The sequence below is a fragment of the Vanessa cardui genome, chromosome Z, assembly GCF_905220365.1.
Source record: "Vanessa cardui chromosome Z, ilVanCard2.1, whole genome shotgun sequence".
NCBI lineage: Eukaryota > Metazoa > Arthropoda > Insecta > Lepidoptera > Nymphalidae > Vanessa > Vanessa cardui.
The window spans coordinates 11,425,291-11,443,590 of record NC_061154.1 but is presented as its reverse complement, the minus strand read 5'-3'; the positions used below and the strand labels follow the sequence as shown (position 1 = coordinate 11,443,590).

Here is an 18,300-nt window from a genome sequence, read left to right as displayed (position 1 = left end):
TCACATAACATCATAGCTCTTAAGGCTCTATAAAATTAATTACATCACCAATACACTACCAATAGTGTATTGGTGATGTAATTAATTTTATATTTATATGTATGTCTTTAGGCAGTGGGGTACCACTTACCATTAGCGATGCAAGAAACTTGCCTTGGGAACTAATGGCTCTAAGTCTACATACCCATATTAAGGAGATTTTTTTTTAAATACATTTTTTGATTACGATCTATTTTTTAGGTATTACACGAAAAAGATTACATTCGATATTAAGATGTAAATTAAAAATCACATCTTTGAAAAAACTAATTCTATTGCCATATCTGTCAATATTTTAAATTACTTTAGTTCCGACTACCGCCTAATGCACCAATATCTAATGGCGTAATGCATTAAAAAAAGGACGTGGTTTCTTCACAGACTCGATTTATATTTTCTCATAAAAGTATTTGTCGTTTTAGTAAGTTTTTTTTTCGTCTGATGGGCCAAATCTTCTAATTTTGCAAGCTATTTGGGTAGCTCTAGTTCTTTCGATAGTATAATTCCTTAGCTTATTTCATTTAATGATAGTCTGTGCATAGCTCGCTCTTTAGGACACTCCCGAATTATTAATGGACTATAGTATTGATTCGGTATCGGTACTTAAAAGGTACATTAAGGGTTGCGGTTACATTTGGCGAAGAGTGCCAGAGTTCCCATCATAAATGCATTCTTCTACCGTCATCCCTGTTGGCCCTATTATTTCATGTATTCAGGTAGGCATATTCACCAGAAACTTCGAGAAAATTCCTCCCGACGTATTTCGGTCTTGGCAAGATGTACCTGTTGAACATGACCTTTATACCGTGACTGATTTATCGACACATGAAAGCACAATAATGAGATTTTTTTTCTTCTTTCAATGAAGCTAGTGACATATACGATCATTTTATTCAGATATGAAATGAATCTGCTTGAAGGAATAAGCATTAAGACTTTCGTCACCATTTCATTTAAGATGATAGACTTTTTTTGGTTTTTTTTTATGGAATAGGTTGGTGGACGAGCATATGGGCCGCCTGATGGTAAGTGGTTACCATCACCTTATTCCTTACATCGTCAATGCACCACCAACTTTGTGAACTAAGATGCTATGTTCCTTGTGCCTTTAGTTACACTGGCTCACTCACCCTTCAAACCGGAACACAATAATACTGCGTACTGTTGTTTAGCGGTAGAATATCTAAACTTAAATATTTGTAGACTTAAATATTTTTGATACCGCTTTGATAACTAAACACTATTTTTTTTTTCAAACAAATTGCTTGCCCTTGTAAATTTAATATTAAATATTCAAGTATCGTACTGCGTAGTTAGCCTAATATATAAAATAAAATAATTTTACATCATTTGTTGAACCATTTGAAGTAAATTTAAAAATATTTTAAGTATGTTTCAACGGAATTTCTGTTGTGGACCCCAAGTCGTAATTCGCAACACGTGGGCGTCCGACAGGACTCGTAGTCCTGAGAACTCGTTTGCTCTTTCACGATTTTTACCATAGAACCATAAAAAAGCCATAAGCTTGACATTTATATATATATATATATATATATATATATATATATATATATATATATATATATATATATATATATATATATATATATATATATATATATATATATATATATATTTATTTAACGTAATCCTAAATGTAAATAAAACGTTTATATTTGTGACTGTGGTTGAGAATACTGAAATAATATTTTTTGTTGGTAAAATATATACTGTTTTGCGCATCGCACTGACTTTAGATTTATCTTTTCAAAAATATATATACCCAATTTAGAAATACTTATTACTCTATCTTTGTAATATAGTGACAATAATCCTTATAGATATATACTTTAATTTTTTCAAATTTTATATAAATTCAGATATCAGTCACTGTTTAAATATTTCAACAAATGTAATAAGTAGAAGTTTTAACGAATAGAATACAACGACGTTGTACTCTATAAAACCGTATAAAACTCTATTGTACATCGCCGAGCGCACACTTGTTGGATGCACTGTGGATACTAAGTAAATAATTACATTTACGCACACAAAGAAATTTTTCCACCAACACCGAAGTCGCTTTACCTGCGCAAGAGTCACATTCCGTCACCCACCTTCACGATTGGCCGCCGAGGCTGTGAAGGCTTCGAAACAGTTTTAAATTAATTTTAGAAAGTTGGCAGTGTTAATAAGTGTATACGTAGTTTAGTGACAAAATGATAACGGCCTAAGGTGAGTTGTGGTTCTATTTTTATTTATAGAATAAGTCTAGTGTTGTATTTTAGTTTTAAATGATGCCTTTTCTTATCGTATTTAGCGTATCCGTTTACAATCGTGTCATTAGAGATTGAGAACGTATTGTTTTAAATTACTTCTAAAAATTGATGGTAATAACTTTCGAAATATACAAAATTGCGCCATTTATTGAATCATTTTATTTTCATTAGTGATCCTTAATAGGCTGCTCTATCTTAATAATTGATTTGCTCATGTGACCATACCAAAGCTACATTTATTGCGTCAGTAGGTTCAAAATTTAATGTATATATTTATTTTTCGGATGTGATTGGAAGAATTAAAATGAAAAACTCTGTTACTTGTTTTTTTTATACAAATTGATCTTGTTCAAAATAATGAATCATTATGAGTGCATATTAGGTATATCTTTAGGCTATACTTTTCTTTACTGGTGCTTTAAGTCTTAAGTGAGAGAGCCCAATAGTTTATGAAAATTTAGTTCATAATGTTCCCGTCTCAGATCAATTCTCAATCATCTAAGGTTTAATACAATTTACATATGAGTACTACAATATTTAGTCATCAAGATATTTTTTTAATAAAATCAATCTAATATTAACAATGATCTAAGACGTTTTTTCTCAACATTTTATCTAGATGAGTCATCTCATACTTTGTAAGATAGGCTAAGAGGTGTTTTGTAGAGGTTGTCTTTTGGAATTATGTCAGGTGTCTTTGGTTATTAAATTCGATATATAATACATTTTATCTCGGATAATATTTAATTAATTTTTATTAAAGTGAGAATTTGTAAATAATGAATATTTGAAGGGCTTTTTTCATAAACAAAAATTATTATTTGATAAGTAATATTAAACAAAAATTCGAGCTAATTTAATAAAATTCTGTATATTCCTTTATAATTCCATTGAGTACGTATTTATTATCGCCAAACAAAAGGGTTTCTCACTGTTCGTCCAAATATTGTAAATCCATATCTGAAGCCCACGCAAATGGATGCCGCTGGCAAAAATGTTGGTATTATTATTTTATTATAAAATTAAATGAAAATATCATGCTTACATACGTACATACTTAACAGGACTCATTCTGGATCAGTAGGTAGGTAGAACATAATGATGGGTGATCAACGTAGATCAGGGTGTCTCGTGAATGAACCCGAAATCCGGACGAGCAATGAGTTTCATAATCATAATTTGTAATAATACATCTCGTACTCAGCGGGGCAGCAAAACATTATAAGGAAAATTACACGTGTCTTGTGAAACTCGGACACAAGTGTATTTGAAGAGGGACAACATATTAGCATTTTGGTTTAAGCTGCAAACCTATAAGTTAGATGCCTTACTGATGGTCAAAGACCTGGTCTTTGTCAACAGTAGGACATCAACGGTACTTTGTCATTTTCCGGTACGCTTTTGCAAGGACCTTTGAATATTAATTAAATGTAAGGCCTTTACTGGTATGTGCCTATACCTTATATTAAACATATAAACGTTAATATAAGGTAAAATAAATACTATAATATAAACTAAAATAAATTACAATTCTATAGACAGCCCACCATTGGACAGAAAAATCCCATCAGTTTATTTGTGGGACGATATGACTTAAGATAATGCAAATAATAGATAATACGAAAATCGACCGTTTATTAATACATTTTATTATGTTATTTTTTTACTCAGGTTACAAGCCAAGCCATTAGATTCGTAGGACATTTTTTCTAGTTTTCCGTCAAATTATCTTTAGAATGAATTGAAAAACAAAAAATTAATGATAAGACTAAACAATCGCCATATCTTTCGTTCTTTATCAAACCACTATTTTTTTTTACCAGTATCGACAATTTGTAGAAAGAAAAGTCGTTGAAGAAGCTTGATATTAATCATTAAAAAAATGTGTGGGTACTTGTCACTATAATTATTTACAGTTTATTTTCGTGCATACTGTATGAAAATGACGAAACAGATTATATTAATTCCAGGCTATTTATCATCGTCATGTTGTTTGAAATTTCGTATCTAAATATATATTAAAACAAGCTTAAAATGTTAAATATTAACAGTTAATGTATTGTTATTTTTGCTAGTATAAAATAACATTCGCGATAGCCAAAAATTAAATATTGCTATTACGCTGGTATAATACTTATAATTAATTAAATTATAACAAGATACAAAGTTTCGTGATTAAGAATAAATCATCGTAAAATAAATGAATGTTTTCCATTTTAGAACAATGGCAAATTTAAATCATAAATGATGTTCAATGAAGCTTCTATTATGTTTTCTCTTTATTACGTGAATAGTAATGCAACACTAAAACTGAATAATATTTAATTAATGAGGCCTTTACATAACGTACCTAGTACAACAATCGGAGGATTCGTTAATGAGATATAAAATAAAATACACGAAATATACTAATTTATTATGAATAATTAAACAAATCCAGTAATACTTGATTGGTCAGACGACTACTTATTCTGTTTATGTAACTACGGAAAAAACTATTTAATTGTGTACATCAGTCCGTTCGTCATCCTCCTGCCCTCATCCCAATCTTTTTGGGATGGTCTTTTCTTTCCATACTTCTCTGTCGGACGTCATCTCGCAAGTAACATTCTCTCTAAACATATCTTCTTTCACACAATCCATCCATCGTTTCTTTGGTCGTCCTCTACTTCTATATCGATCCATATCCATGCTCTAGACCTTCCTTACAACATTCCTCCTCATACTATGCCCATACAGTGATAGGCGTCTATGGTGTACATCAGTCAGTTATTTGCTAAATTTGCACTTATATAAAACTTCAAAAGGTGCCACTGCACTGAGGGTAATTCTACTAACAAAATGTCACTTTATCGCAATCGAATTAATACGTTAACGTACCATCAAAAATACAAATAAATTTTATGTTTTTAAACTTATAATAGGAATACAGACTATGGAAATCGTAGGTCTGTACATAATATTAATTGCCTTCCATTCAATCCACCGATAATTAATCATCACATCTTAAACGTTATTCGTGTCTATAATTACACTGGCTCACTCAGATACACGATAGTAAAAACTGCTAAAGCCCTTAACAACATTAGCAAATAATTTTTTTTCATTTTCTTTCATTATATGTACAACATATATATTTTCCATAAAAATAAAATTATAATTAGACAATTGTTTGAAATTTACAAATGTTGTATTTAGCTGTTCATGTCTTTATGTAGGACTGATCCAAAAAAATAATTACTTAAATTTCGTAAATACCAAGACGATCGCAAAATCTTCTTTTGTCCTAAAAGCAAGTAATTATTTTTTTATTTGAAATTACAAACCAAGTAAATTGTTTTTTATAAATATAAATAGGTAAATTAATGTTCAAGGACATGGTAGGCGACATTCGGGATTGTTTAAGGAAAGTCCTTTCTTGTCTCAATCTTATGACAAATCGTTTTTAATGAACGGAAGGAAGATAAGAGGCGTTTCTTACATCATGATAAAAGATAAATCATTTTGAACATGTATAAGAAGTAAAGTAAATATATTTCAAAGAGCTACAATTTTAAATATCTTAGTAAGATATTTCGAGACAATTTATTTGATATTTGTGGTTTCATCGGAATAGAATAGGTGCACCTTTCTTTTACTAGCCAGGGTACATTTTCGAAAGACTCTATAGAAATATCAATAGAAACTTTTTGGTTTCAAACACGTGTGGAATACGACGGTGATTTTGTGTAGCGGTAAACGAATTGGTGAATAGGACCGCACGAAGCCCTACCATAGATACTGAAGTATATTATACGTGTAATGTACTAGTGTTCCTTATTATCGATCAGTAATGAATATCTATTGGGTGATGCGGTTTTTTATTGTGACCACATCCTATTATATCTCATTTTAAAGCATCCGATCCCAAAATTTACATTAAATACTCCGGTTATAAGCAGTATTTTAATATTAAATTCTACGAAGGTCAGTTAATTACTTGTTGGTCATTTAAAGTGAAAAATAAAACAAAAGGTATTGTAAGAATTAAACGCGTTGTATTTCAGAAAAATGACAATTGTAATGACGACTGTTTTGTAATGTCTATGTTATGAAAATGGCGTCCGGTCAGTACGTATTGTCTTATGGGAGGAAAACAATCGTAAGACAATATCTGAAAATATCAGCATCGGACGTGTCATATCTTATATAGTACCTAGCTCAAAATATTTACGTGACGTTGGGAGGAGTGTGACTGATGTTTTCCGTTACAGAATATCTTAATCATAACCATTAGAAAACTGAATTAACGTTGTTTTTTTTGAAAAATCGCAATGGCCACTTTACATAAAGAACATAATGATTAGTTATAGCTTCCTTGGTTACTTGGGTTTGTCACAGGTTACAGGGGACGTCTTTCGAGTTTTTATTATTCTTTTGATTTTTATTTGGAATGTGTTTGATTAGATACAGGGCAATACCTCGATAAAAATTTGAATATAATACAAAACCTTTAAGAATGGTTTTCTCGATAACATCAATACTGATTCTAATTGATTCTTACGATCTTGAACTGTACTAGCGTCTACAAGAGCACTCTACTTTCCTGACAATATCAGGCTTAAAGGTAAAGGCACTTTCCTATTTTCAGTGTTAAGTTTCGTCAGACGATGCCTCCTTAACTTGCGAGAGAACACTTTCGTGTCGCGTCAGCTTTTTAATAGTTCGGTAATTATCTAACAAAAACGATAGTACTTAGTTCTTGTCATTTCCTCATGAGCTCAAGTGTTCCACCGAGAGTTTTGGTGCTTGCTCTGTGCCAAGAAATACTAACGAAGTATGCAATATGTTGACCAGCTTGGTCGTTTTACGTCAATATTAACGATGTTTTACATCATAACCTGACATCAGATATCATCAGAGTTTAGTGAAATCTTTCTCAGGATTTTTGGGTGTCGGAAAGGACCGTCATATGGTAAACCGGGCGATGCAGTCGATCTTTATAACTATTCAATACCTGGATGATACTCGACTAACTGCTGTATGTGTATAAAAATCGTTGATATATCACTTCTATAGTTATAGATATGTCATTACATTTTATAAGGAAACACATACATTGTTAAACTATCAATTGAAGCCATATCTAATGGTACAGGTGCAGTAAATATTAGGAAAGTCGTTAGCAAAATGATTGATTGTGTATATTTCTGGTTGGCTTATGTGGATATGACAAACACTCAAGTGAGCCCAAGTGTAGACAGCAGTCAGTTTTATGTCATAGCCACAGAATGTTAAGGAAAGCGGCAGCGATACAAAGGCGTGGGGAATGCCAATGCTGTATTTATTGTTTTTATCTCATTTGTATGCAAGAGAGCCTTCGTCGCTCGAGCTCCTAAAGGCTCTCGGTGAATCTGTGCTTGAACAAACACATACAAAACTGTATTTCAATAACAATTAACTTTGTGTGGGTATGCATTTGTATATCATATTTAAACAATCAATGTCGTAGTGACTTGTGTCTTCACTAATATTTGGGTATACATTTACCTATTATTAATCGGGTACACCTTTATTAAGTACTTTTTGTTCCATATAAATTTCGAATTCAATATAAACCCAAGTGTAAATGTCTAAAATAAAATAAAATAATATATTAATTTTGATTATATACGTATCGTTAATATCGTTTATCAAAAAATATTCATTATTTCGTTATATATGTATTCGTTTATCAGAATTGATTTCAAAGTATATGCAACTGGGTAATATATGACGTGTCAAAGCTACCGGATATGATTGGCGAACACTGTTCTGGTCCGGATATTACACCGAGCTGTCTCAAATGCTGTTTGCTCACCTGGCCAGATAACGGGCGTTTAGACAAAGTGCTGACTGAACAACACCCAATGGTAGAAATACACTTAAACTATGGCGCTGACTAAAACATTAATTGTCTCTAATGAAGCAACCTAATTATTATTTAATTAAGTGAAAATGAGTTTTAAATTGTTATAAAATTGTCTGTTACTTATTAAATTGTAATTATGAATATTATTCTTGTCTAGCTTCATGAAATGCGAATGTAAATACTACTGGCTGTCTTGGCGTCAATTTTAAATAAAAGGAATTCTGTTATAATACCGAAAACTATTTTAAAATTTACTATCTGATAATATCAGAAACCTTAGTTGGTTGATTAGTTCATGACATAATTACTGCATTTAATAAGCACGCGTTAGTCAAACGATTTCTGAGAATCAGATTGAGTCCGCTACATAGAATAATATTTTTTAAGCTGTTATTGCTTTTAGGACTGGGATTATATTGATAGGCAGAAAGTCTTACAAAGCTTTGGTTTTCATACCGATTTCAATTTCAATTTAAATTCCGACGAATATTCATATTGCAGTTATATTAGAGAGTGTAGTACAGGATTAATATTTGTGTAAAAAATCTTAGATTTCAGCCATTTCACCAGTTCCATGTGAATTCCGACTATTCATAAACCCTTTCAAGATATGCTTTCTTTGATCATTTATTTCAATTAAAAAATAATTTTCTCACATCACAAGCATTTCTATCTGAGTCCAAAATTCCAATTGATTATTGGTTATCACGATACGTGCTTTTATGTTATAACTACATCGAGTATCAGCTGGGCCTCAAGGTGATCTGGCGTTTAGATCACTGCTTGTCTCGCTCATGTCACGTATAGCTTTAGTTTATTAGCATGTAAATTTAAAATATTAACGAAATTTAGAAACATATATAAAAATATTTCAAGTTATTCCTTAAGAATGCTTTTCAATTGTTTTTCATTGATTAAATAATCCCACAATTCCCATATTTAAGGGAAAAAATAAATATATAAAGATAATCATAATTAGCATTTACATCGTTTGTTCATGTATTCATTTGACTCTATTGAAACACAAATTTTGCTTATGTTATCTGTCTTTGGGTGTAATTAATTTAGTAATCCGATGAAATGATAAAAGTTAAATTACATTACGATTATTATTTAAGACGTAATCGATGGCGTTGTCCATATTTTTCCCTTGCGGTAGTGAATGCTATGAATTATGTTATGAGGTTGTTAGCTTGGTTACCTAGCAACCATAATAAAAACTGTGCGATCGTCTCCGTCTCAGTGTTGTGCCCTTGCTGGTATTTATTTGTTATCATGTTCAAAGGAAATATAATACTTAAACCAATGTTTCCACCTTGATAAAACGTTTATTGTTTTTATTAAAATTAAATTATCGTGTAAATATGTTTTTTTGTGACTTGGGTACGTATTTTTAAAAAAAAACTATTTTTTTTTCCTTGACACAAATTTAAGTCGCTCACAATTTCACATTTAAGAATTATAAATTAAATTATATATTTTTTCAAAACTACAAGGCTCTCCTGTTAAACACGCATCGTTTTATGTTAAATTTAATAGAGTAACCTAAAATAATTATACGAATATTTTTAAGCTGATGATTTTCCATTTTCACATTACTATTTAAAATCTTCAAAATCATATTCTATTTAGGTATAACCATTCGTTCTGACTCATTGTGCTATTAGATATCCACCCAGTAAAGATCTTTAAAATTACACAATCTCTTATTTTAATAAACTATGAAATACCTCAATAAAAGTAACAACTAAAATTATCAACCTCATATTTATAACCTCAGTCGCTTACGATTAGCTAATTTTTTAAAAATGGAACAAAAGGTACCTGTTTCATATTTAGCTTCCCTTCATATTTGTACAGTTAATATTATGAAAGGATATCCAAAGTTTTTTTTCTATAGTACACCTGTTCTGTAGGTTTATATGGGGACCGTTTATATGTATCCAATACCTGCTCGCGCGCTACCTGCTCGATGACTCATAGCCTCTATAACGCTTGGATTTTCAACAGTATTTTGAACATTAAAGGCTATGACGTGCTGTGCATTAAATTCTTTATAGACTATAGTTTTAGCGATAACGCGCCTTAATTACACGTTGTTTAAGATCTAATTCTATTTGAATACTTGTTTATTGAATTGCTGGTAATAAAAATGCTTAAGAAATAATCAATATTATTAACGTAAGATATTAAGGATTTATGATGAATTAAAATCCATTATTCGACGAAAAATAAGTGTGTGAGATGAAAGTAACCTATTTAGGTTAAAAGGAAAATGCTTTTGAAATTTTTGACAAAATAATTTCTCCAACTTAGGTAACAACGTCGATTACGTTTCACCTAGGTTGGTGAATTTATTTTGCAAATTTTAGAACAGACCTATCCAGATACTAATTCTTATTCTAATGTACATAATATTTATATTAAGGCATACTTCCTCAACAGTAATTGTTTACGCCTAAACGAGCCTCTTGTTAATATGAAATTAGACGTGTTTTATTTATGAACGTTAATTTGTTTCAGGCAATATAATGTCTCGAATACTTTGTCTCTCGGCAATTCTTGGCATAGCATCAGCCCAACTCACATTGGACGGCATCAGATGCGGTCAGCTGACTTGTCAACTTGACGAGTACTGCTCGCCCGAGACCAACCGATGCGCGCCGTGCAGCGTCGCTTGCAACAAATCCGATCACAACTACGACGCTGGCCTCTGCATCAAGGAGTGTCAAGGTTTGTTAGTTCGAAGGCTACAAAAAAACGTACTGATCGATATATTATAAGGGAAATACTATTTATAGGATCATTCGATTGCATATTCGTTATTGGCAGATTTTAACTAAATGACATAATGCAGTACATAACCCTAGTGGTTGTGACGGTGACATAAATTTAATTTAGAGCTCAGATATTGATGAAATAGATAATATTCTGTGAACATTTCGTGCTGTGAAACTAAGATGAGTATGTAAAGTTATGACGATGACTAATATTCATGTACATAAAATAATAATGGGGGCCGTTTAAGGAAACAAAAGCGAATATGAACTTCAACGTTAAAGACATAGAGTTAATTATCGTTCGACCTCGGAGCCAACAACCAGTTTCGTGACCGCAACGCGCCACCTTCAACACGTCTCTCTTACTCTAACTAATTGTGTTTCACTCACACACCGGTTAAAGAATGTAAGTTTCTGGTCAAACATCTTTGTTGAGACCATTTGCAAATCATATTGTTACGTTATCTCGGTAAATAATTTAGATAAAGCCTAGCTAATTATCGTAAATGTAAGTTAATAATAGTCTTGAATCAAATCTCAACTTATGATTTATTCAAAGAAAGCGTGAGTTGCAAGTAATGACTTATATAATAGTGACCTGTCATTGTATAATGGAGCGATATAATTAAAAGGAAAACAATTCTCTTAAGATAAGATTAATCATTAAATCTTATTTTTCACTAAAATAAGATTTTTTGTGTGTTTTAAGCTTGATTTCCAACGCAGGACTGATCAAGAACAATAATTGTGAATACTAACAGCTATGTAAATTTGGTTATCTGAAAAGAGTAACAGTACAAGTTTCTTAGCCTCTTCTTGTTGCTAGATTCTGTTTTCCAAAACAGTGGTAGAGTTGAAATATGGATGATTCAAAACGATTAAATATTACAAAAATAAAATATAAGCTACCTTCTTTATTAATACATTTCATTAAAAAAAGTAATGCAAGTCGCTTATAGATATATTTGCGTAATTAGTATCTACAATATGCGTGATTATGCCAATGGGACAATTGCAAGCCAGATTGTCAGTAAACGAGCTCGGATGCAAACAAATAAACTGGACTGGAACGTAAATCTTTTAACGACGAATATAGCCATTTGCCTTTAGTTTGTTCAACAAGAGTAATGTTTCACACAGTTTCTCTTACGATATATGTTTTTGTTATTATTATTTAGTTTTGATTTGAATATTCAATAAGAAAAAAAATAGTTGTAGTTTCGTTGTTAAGTGACAAGGCAAATTGATATAACCCGAGCTCAGTCAACAGGTCATTGGCGAGGGTAGCAACAATGCTATAAAGTTACGGTCGGCTGACTTTGACAGTACTGCGCAACATGCATGAATGCGTTCGAGTGTAAAACATGTACAAGTGTGAGCCGAGTAACAGACCGTACAGGGCAGAACAGGTACCCAACCTACTTCTGTAACACACTAAAAAAGTATTACAATGCAGATTCTCGGAAATTCCACCTTTGACAAATAGTAACGGATGAAAGTTCGTTGAAAATATTCTCTCAGGAACAGTCAGTTTTTAAAATTAAAATGCCTTTGTGCTAAATCCTTTTTAAATGTCGTACCTTTTAAATCCTGTCAAGCAATATATGAGAATTTTGTTCGAAGCAAATATCATAAATTTTATATTTACAACATTTTTTCCAGAAGCGTGGACGGTATTGTCTATAATTTTAAAGCTGCCTTTGACTAGTTAGGTATTTACTCTGCTGAGATACATTATGAATGTTGAAGTAGACAAAGTCGATACTACAACTACAACTCTCTTTAGAAGTGTTTTTATTTATTCGTATGGAGCTTAGAAGATACAATATAGATAATATATATTCTTTGTACGTTTTAACATGTTTATTTATAATAAACGTAAAAATAACAAACGATAATTTAATATACATACGTTCAGTATATTAACGTAGTATAATTCGCAAAGTCGCTTTCCACCGTCTGTAAGCTTAGACCTTTTAAACTATGCAACGGATTTTAATGCGGTTTTCTCAATAAACACAGAGAATGAAGGAAGGTAGGTTTCTATGTATAATACGTGCATATTGTATGAGAGAAAAGTTGTGAATTTTAACTTATAAAAATAATATTTTTTCTTCATGTTTATTCTCCAATTCATAAATTGTTAAAATCCTTATTGTACTTACCAGTTTGAAGCCAGGAAAAGTAGCTAGTTAATAAAAAATGAAAATATTGTCTATTGGTTGTTTGAACTTAAAAGAAAATGTGTTTGCGTAAAAAATGTAATTAGTTTTTCTTTAATTTAAAAAGTACTGTCCGCATATAAACAGAGCAAATGCTACTCCGACTTAATTAGTTGCTTCTGTGTGCTTGCAGATCGTGCTTTTGTATAATGAGCTATTGACACAGAGACGTTTACTATTATCATACATCTCTATCGCAGTTTTAAATATTGTTCCAAGTGCCCCTTAATGTCCCACGTCTAGGTATATTTTCTCTTAAGAAAAAATACACTCACTAACGAAATGTATCAATCACCAACCAGTACGCGATGTAAACAATAATTAAGCACAACAACAACCAGTAAATTTCACACTGAATACGGTCTCCTCTCACTTTAAGGATAGGTTTGGAACATATTCCAACTCGCTGTTCTAATGCGGGTTGGTGGAATACACATGTGGCAAAATTTTTATGAATTTGGACACATGCAGGTTTTCTCACGATGTTTTCCTTTACCACCTAGCACGAAATGAATTATACACATAAGTTAAGCATATGAATATTCAGTGAAGCTTGCCTGGATTTGAATCCGCAATCATCGGTTAAGATATTCTTTTTAACCACTGGACCATTTCAGCTCAGTTAAGTAGAAAGAACAGTTACATAAAGTTTATTGGTAGTAGGGCTTTGTGCATGCACGCCTGGGTAGGTACTACCCACTCATCAGATATCCTACCGCCAAACAGCAGTACTCAGTATTTTTGTGTTTCGGTATGATGTGAGAGTGAGCCAGTGTAGCAAGGGACATGACATCTTAGTTCCCAAGGCAATGTAAGAAATGAATATCTCTTACAGCGCCATGACCTGTGGTGGCCATTTAACCTTAGGTGACCCATTTGCTGGAGGAGCATAATAAGTTGATTTACCTGCCTTCGTTTGAATTTAAAATGTTTGAACTTCAATAAAATATGCTAATGATATTAATTTATACTTTTCAGGATATTTGCTGGACTTGAGATACATGCGCAAGTCGGAAAGCATCGCTCCACCATCGGATATTAACAGTGAGGATACTTTTTAATTGTGTTACTTTTATGAGGCTTACAAGCCGTTCCAACATCAAACAATATTTACGGAGCTAACCTATTCCACTTTTTATTGTAATATCTCAATAGATACCAATTATTGTGCATTGCTTGCTCTTTGATTAAATGTTTATTCAATAACCTTCCTTGATTCCTACTAATATTTGAATTTTTAATATGATATATGCAGTTATTTCACTAGTATTTGCTGTGAAATAAATTTCTATTTATATTACCAATTATTAATAAAAGTAACAATATGAAATGTTGACGCGAATTCAATGTTTTTTGAAAAATATATAATTGCTCGGCGAATATTTTTCTTTTTGAATGTGCTAAATTGATCACAATTTTACATTTCTTTGTATTGCGAATTTTTGGCAAACACAAATATAAAATTGCTATTGATATATTTCCAATGTTATTTAAATATTGCAAATAGGTATGCTTTATTGATATTAAATCCATTTGGTTTTAAGTAAATAAAACAAAAACTCCTATAGAGAGATTTTTAAATTGATTGAGTAAAAATTATATTTTTATTTTATGGTGTATTAATATACATTTCATCGGGGAGATGTATTTCATGCAAAATTATTAGCTATTAAGTTCTAGTTTATAAAAATGTGTTTGCATTGCGAATATTGAATAATATGCGATAAAACAATACTTATTGTATATATTTTACATAACATACACATATCTCTGTGAATGTGTCGTTCTTGATTCATATTGACGACATCCGTTGTCGAGTAGTGTGTACATCAGTTTTCATGGGTACGCCTCTCCGAGGTCCCGGGTTCGATTCCCGGCCGAGTCGATGAAGAAAAAGTTCATTAGTTTTCTTTGTTACTTGCAAATTTAATATTAAATGATATATGTATTTTTTATTTATTATGTACTCAAGGATTTATCATAAAATATATGGAAGCAAATAAAACGGTCAAAAATATGATCCATATGACAATACAACTTATAAATAAATTTGTAGCACTTTAATCACCAGACCAAAAGGATTCTTTATTGGTCTGAAATTTGTTATAGTTATAAAAATTTAAGCAAATCATGTTCGGACATGTTCTCTTAAGAACGATCTATAGTAAAGTTAGTTCTGTAATATGTTTAAGAGCATAAAGGACTTAAGTTGTTGGTGCTAAGATTCTTATGATATTCTTTCTCCTTCCATTTCAATTGTTACAAAAGCTTTGCGATCTTGTTGCGACTTTTATCTTGTTTACGCATTGTAAAAATGATTTTTATTCTGAGATTAAAGTGCAAAAGCCTTACGTACACAATTTATTATTATATAAGAAAAATCGGAATCAACACATACATGGAAATCGTGCATAATTTTTAAAAAGTCTGCTGCGACTGCTTGCATTTATATGCGATTTTATGTAAAGGAACCTAATTAATAAATAAAAATAGCGAACCTGTTTAGTCGAGCTAATGGCCATTTATACTTCTTGCATTCATGTCGCATATTTGAAATTGAAATCAACAGGCATGTGTTTCTTGAAATGAGCATGCTTATTATTAGCAATGATCACTATGCAAGCCACTAAGTTGTAATTGTTATTAAGTTCGATAATATAAACCTATCATGCCAGTAATTTTGTATAGAATGAATATATTAGTAATTTTTTTTTTTATTTAATTATAAATTTCTTTGTAAAGGTGTCCAGCGACAAGCGCAGACAGCGTTGATTGTGAGCAGCGTGGCTCTGGCTGTACTTCTTTTAGTTCTAATAATACTCTGTAGAGGAAGACTGTCATGGAGATATATCAAGCAAAAGTTACAACCGAGTAAGGTTAGAATTATATTGAAATTTTCCAATTGGTAGAGTAGAACCAATCTTGACATATTTATAAAACTATTTACATCTTTATATTATCATCTTTTTATTTTGTTGTGCTCGTTATTATGACTAAAAATTTGTTTTAAACGTCACTCTTTGATGAAATACTACGTGAAAGTTTGTAGTTTTTAAATTCAACCACCAAATACATTTTGCCGCTGTTATTTGTTTATTTATAATAAAAAAAACATTTGATTAAAAGTGCCTGTATGTTTGGTTTTGTTTTGCTCTAAAATATTTATCAAAATCCAGTACGAAAAAAATTTAGCTTTGGCGATGGCTTGCAAGCCCTTCAGTTATTCTATTTTCAAGTAATACTACCCAACAATACTTTATTTTACTGTGTTCCGGTTCAAACAGGAGTGAATCAGAGTAATTACGTGCACGAGGGACATAACATTGTAGCATTCGCGGTCAGTGGCGCATTTAAGGTGTAAGAAGTTATTAATTCTTACAAGCGTATAAACGTGACCATTCCTTCAATAATATACATTTAGTTTGCAAATATAAGAATATCCGTTTATTATATCAATAGAGGTTTTTCAGATGAATGTTTGGATCGATTTAAATGTTCATATAATGTATAATATTTCAGAATCGCGTTAAACAATACCCGACGGACTTAACGCATCACAATCCACACGCTGAGCTCCCGAAACCTAAGCCCGAATTGAAATTGGAAATACGAAATACCGAACCACCGAAGCGACAAAACCAACAGCCACTCAACGCCAGGGATTTAGATACTAGAACACAAACCGAAGGTAGTCAGGGAGCTACAACACCGAAGACCATAAGCACTGCTCTCAGTAATAGACATCCGGCTGAAGATACGACCTTAGATTTTTCATACGACAATATGGGCATGAATGTCACTCCACCCGAACAACCGGCAGCTAGTCATAAATTCTGAGAATCGGTTATGACACTCGGCAGTAAATCCGTGACGTTTACGAACGTTTCCTAGAACAATCAATAGATCGTCATCAAATAGTTCATCGAGAATTTGTGGCCAATCCATATTCAATATGATGTTTCAACTATGTAATATTGTCATTAAAACGATGATTTTTTGCAATAAGCGGATGAATGCTTTACATATTTCACAATAGTTATAATTTAAAACAATTTTATGTATTCCATTCGTCGCTAATCACTAAAGCCGAATGTCCGTCCGCAAAATCGAGCAATTTAGTCGACTCATTAGCGGAATTACGAAACATCACACAGTTCACAGACATCACAAACGACATCAGGTATTATACGTAATATTAGCTCAACAGGAAGGAGTAACGTCGGATATCACTAATTGATAATGTTAAAACATGATACGGCATTGTGATGCATACTTTATTACTTAATATTGGATCTTTTGTATAACCTCTATGTAAAAAATGTTTGTTAATCATAAATTTGGAAATAATATTGATAGATTATATGAATTTTAAACTACACAGAATACTTTATATGTCGATTTAGGTATTCAAACGAATAAAAATGTAATCTTTAATGGATATTGGATGTATATACGTCATCATTTTAAATACATTTAGTATTAGTGATAATAATTTTTTTCGTAGACGAAAACGAAATGGTATTATAATGTGTGTATTCATTAAGCAATACTTGTAGGTAATCGTTATGAGAACACATTTATATTATTAATAATTTAACCGTTTGTTGCCAGAAATATTTATGTGGTAATATTATTTCTGGTAAATAAATAATCAAGTTTTGAATTACAAGCATTTACATTATACATGTGTATGAGTGTATGTAGTGTGATTTTGATTTTTTGTGTGTAATTGAGTGGGTGGATGAATTTGATTTGAAAAGGTGCCACTACATACGGGAAGTAAATAAATTTTGATGTTGACCATGATATAATAATAAATTTACAAAGACATGTATTCAATAACGCAACTATAATAATGAATGAAATTTTTAAATATTAAAAGGTTTTTATCAGCTTTTCAGACACTACTTTTAAATAAATAATTAAAAACTTTTAATATATTGATTTATCTATCAATAAAACGTAAATTGAATATATATTTCTCCGAACTGCTTCTGAAACTGTAAAAAATGAACTTTTTAATTACTTACTTTTATTAAAGAGTTGAACTCTTGGTAAAATAAATATTTCAGCATGGCTGATGTAGTTTT

The 18,300-nt window shown here is 31.4% G+C and overlaps 1 protein-coding gene across 1 annotated transcript; it reads left to right on the top strand.

The window, feature by feature from the left end:
* The first annotated feature begins 2,118 nt into the window (after positions 1-2,118).
* On the top strand, positions 2,119-18,288 carry LOC124543196 (protein grindelwald). Its single transcript, XM_047121304.1, has 5 exons — positions 2,119-2,274; positions 10,732-10,941; positions 14,189-14,254; positions 15,953-16,086; positions 16,730-18,288. The coding sequence occupies exons 2-5, from the start codon at positions 10,740-10,742 to the stop codon at positions 17,045-17,047; spliced, it is 720 nt and encodes a 239-aa protein (XP_046977260.1). The 5' UTR covers positions 2,119-2,274; positions 10,732-10,739; the 3' UTR covers positions 17,048-18,288.
* Positions 18,289-18,300: the final 12 nt, after the last annotated feature.

Excerpts from the sequence above, each read along its gene's own strand:
- LOC124543196 (XM_047121304.1), top strand. The coding sequence starts at position 10,740 with ATGTCTCGAATACTTTGTCTCTCGGCAATTCTTGGCATAGCATCAGCC. Across the intron at positions 14,255-15,952 it reads TCCACCATCGGATATTAACA|GTGTCCAGCGACAAGCGCAG; the intron begins GTGAGGATACTT and ends TTCTTTGTAAAG. Across the intron at positions 16,087-16,729 it reads AAAAGTTACAACCGAGTAAG|AATCGCGTTAAACAATACCC; the intron begins GTTAGAATTATA and ends ATAATATTTCAG.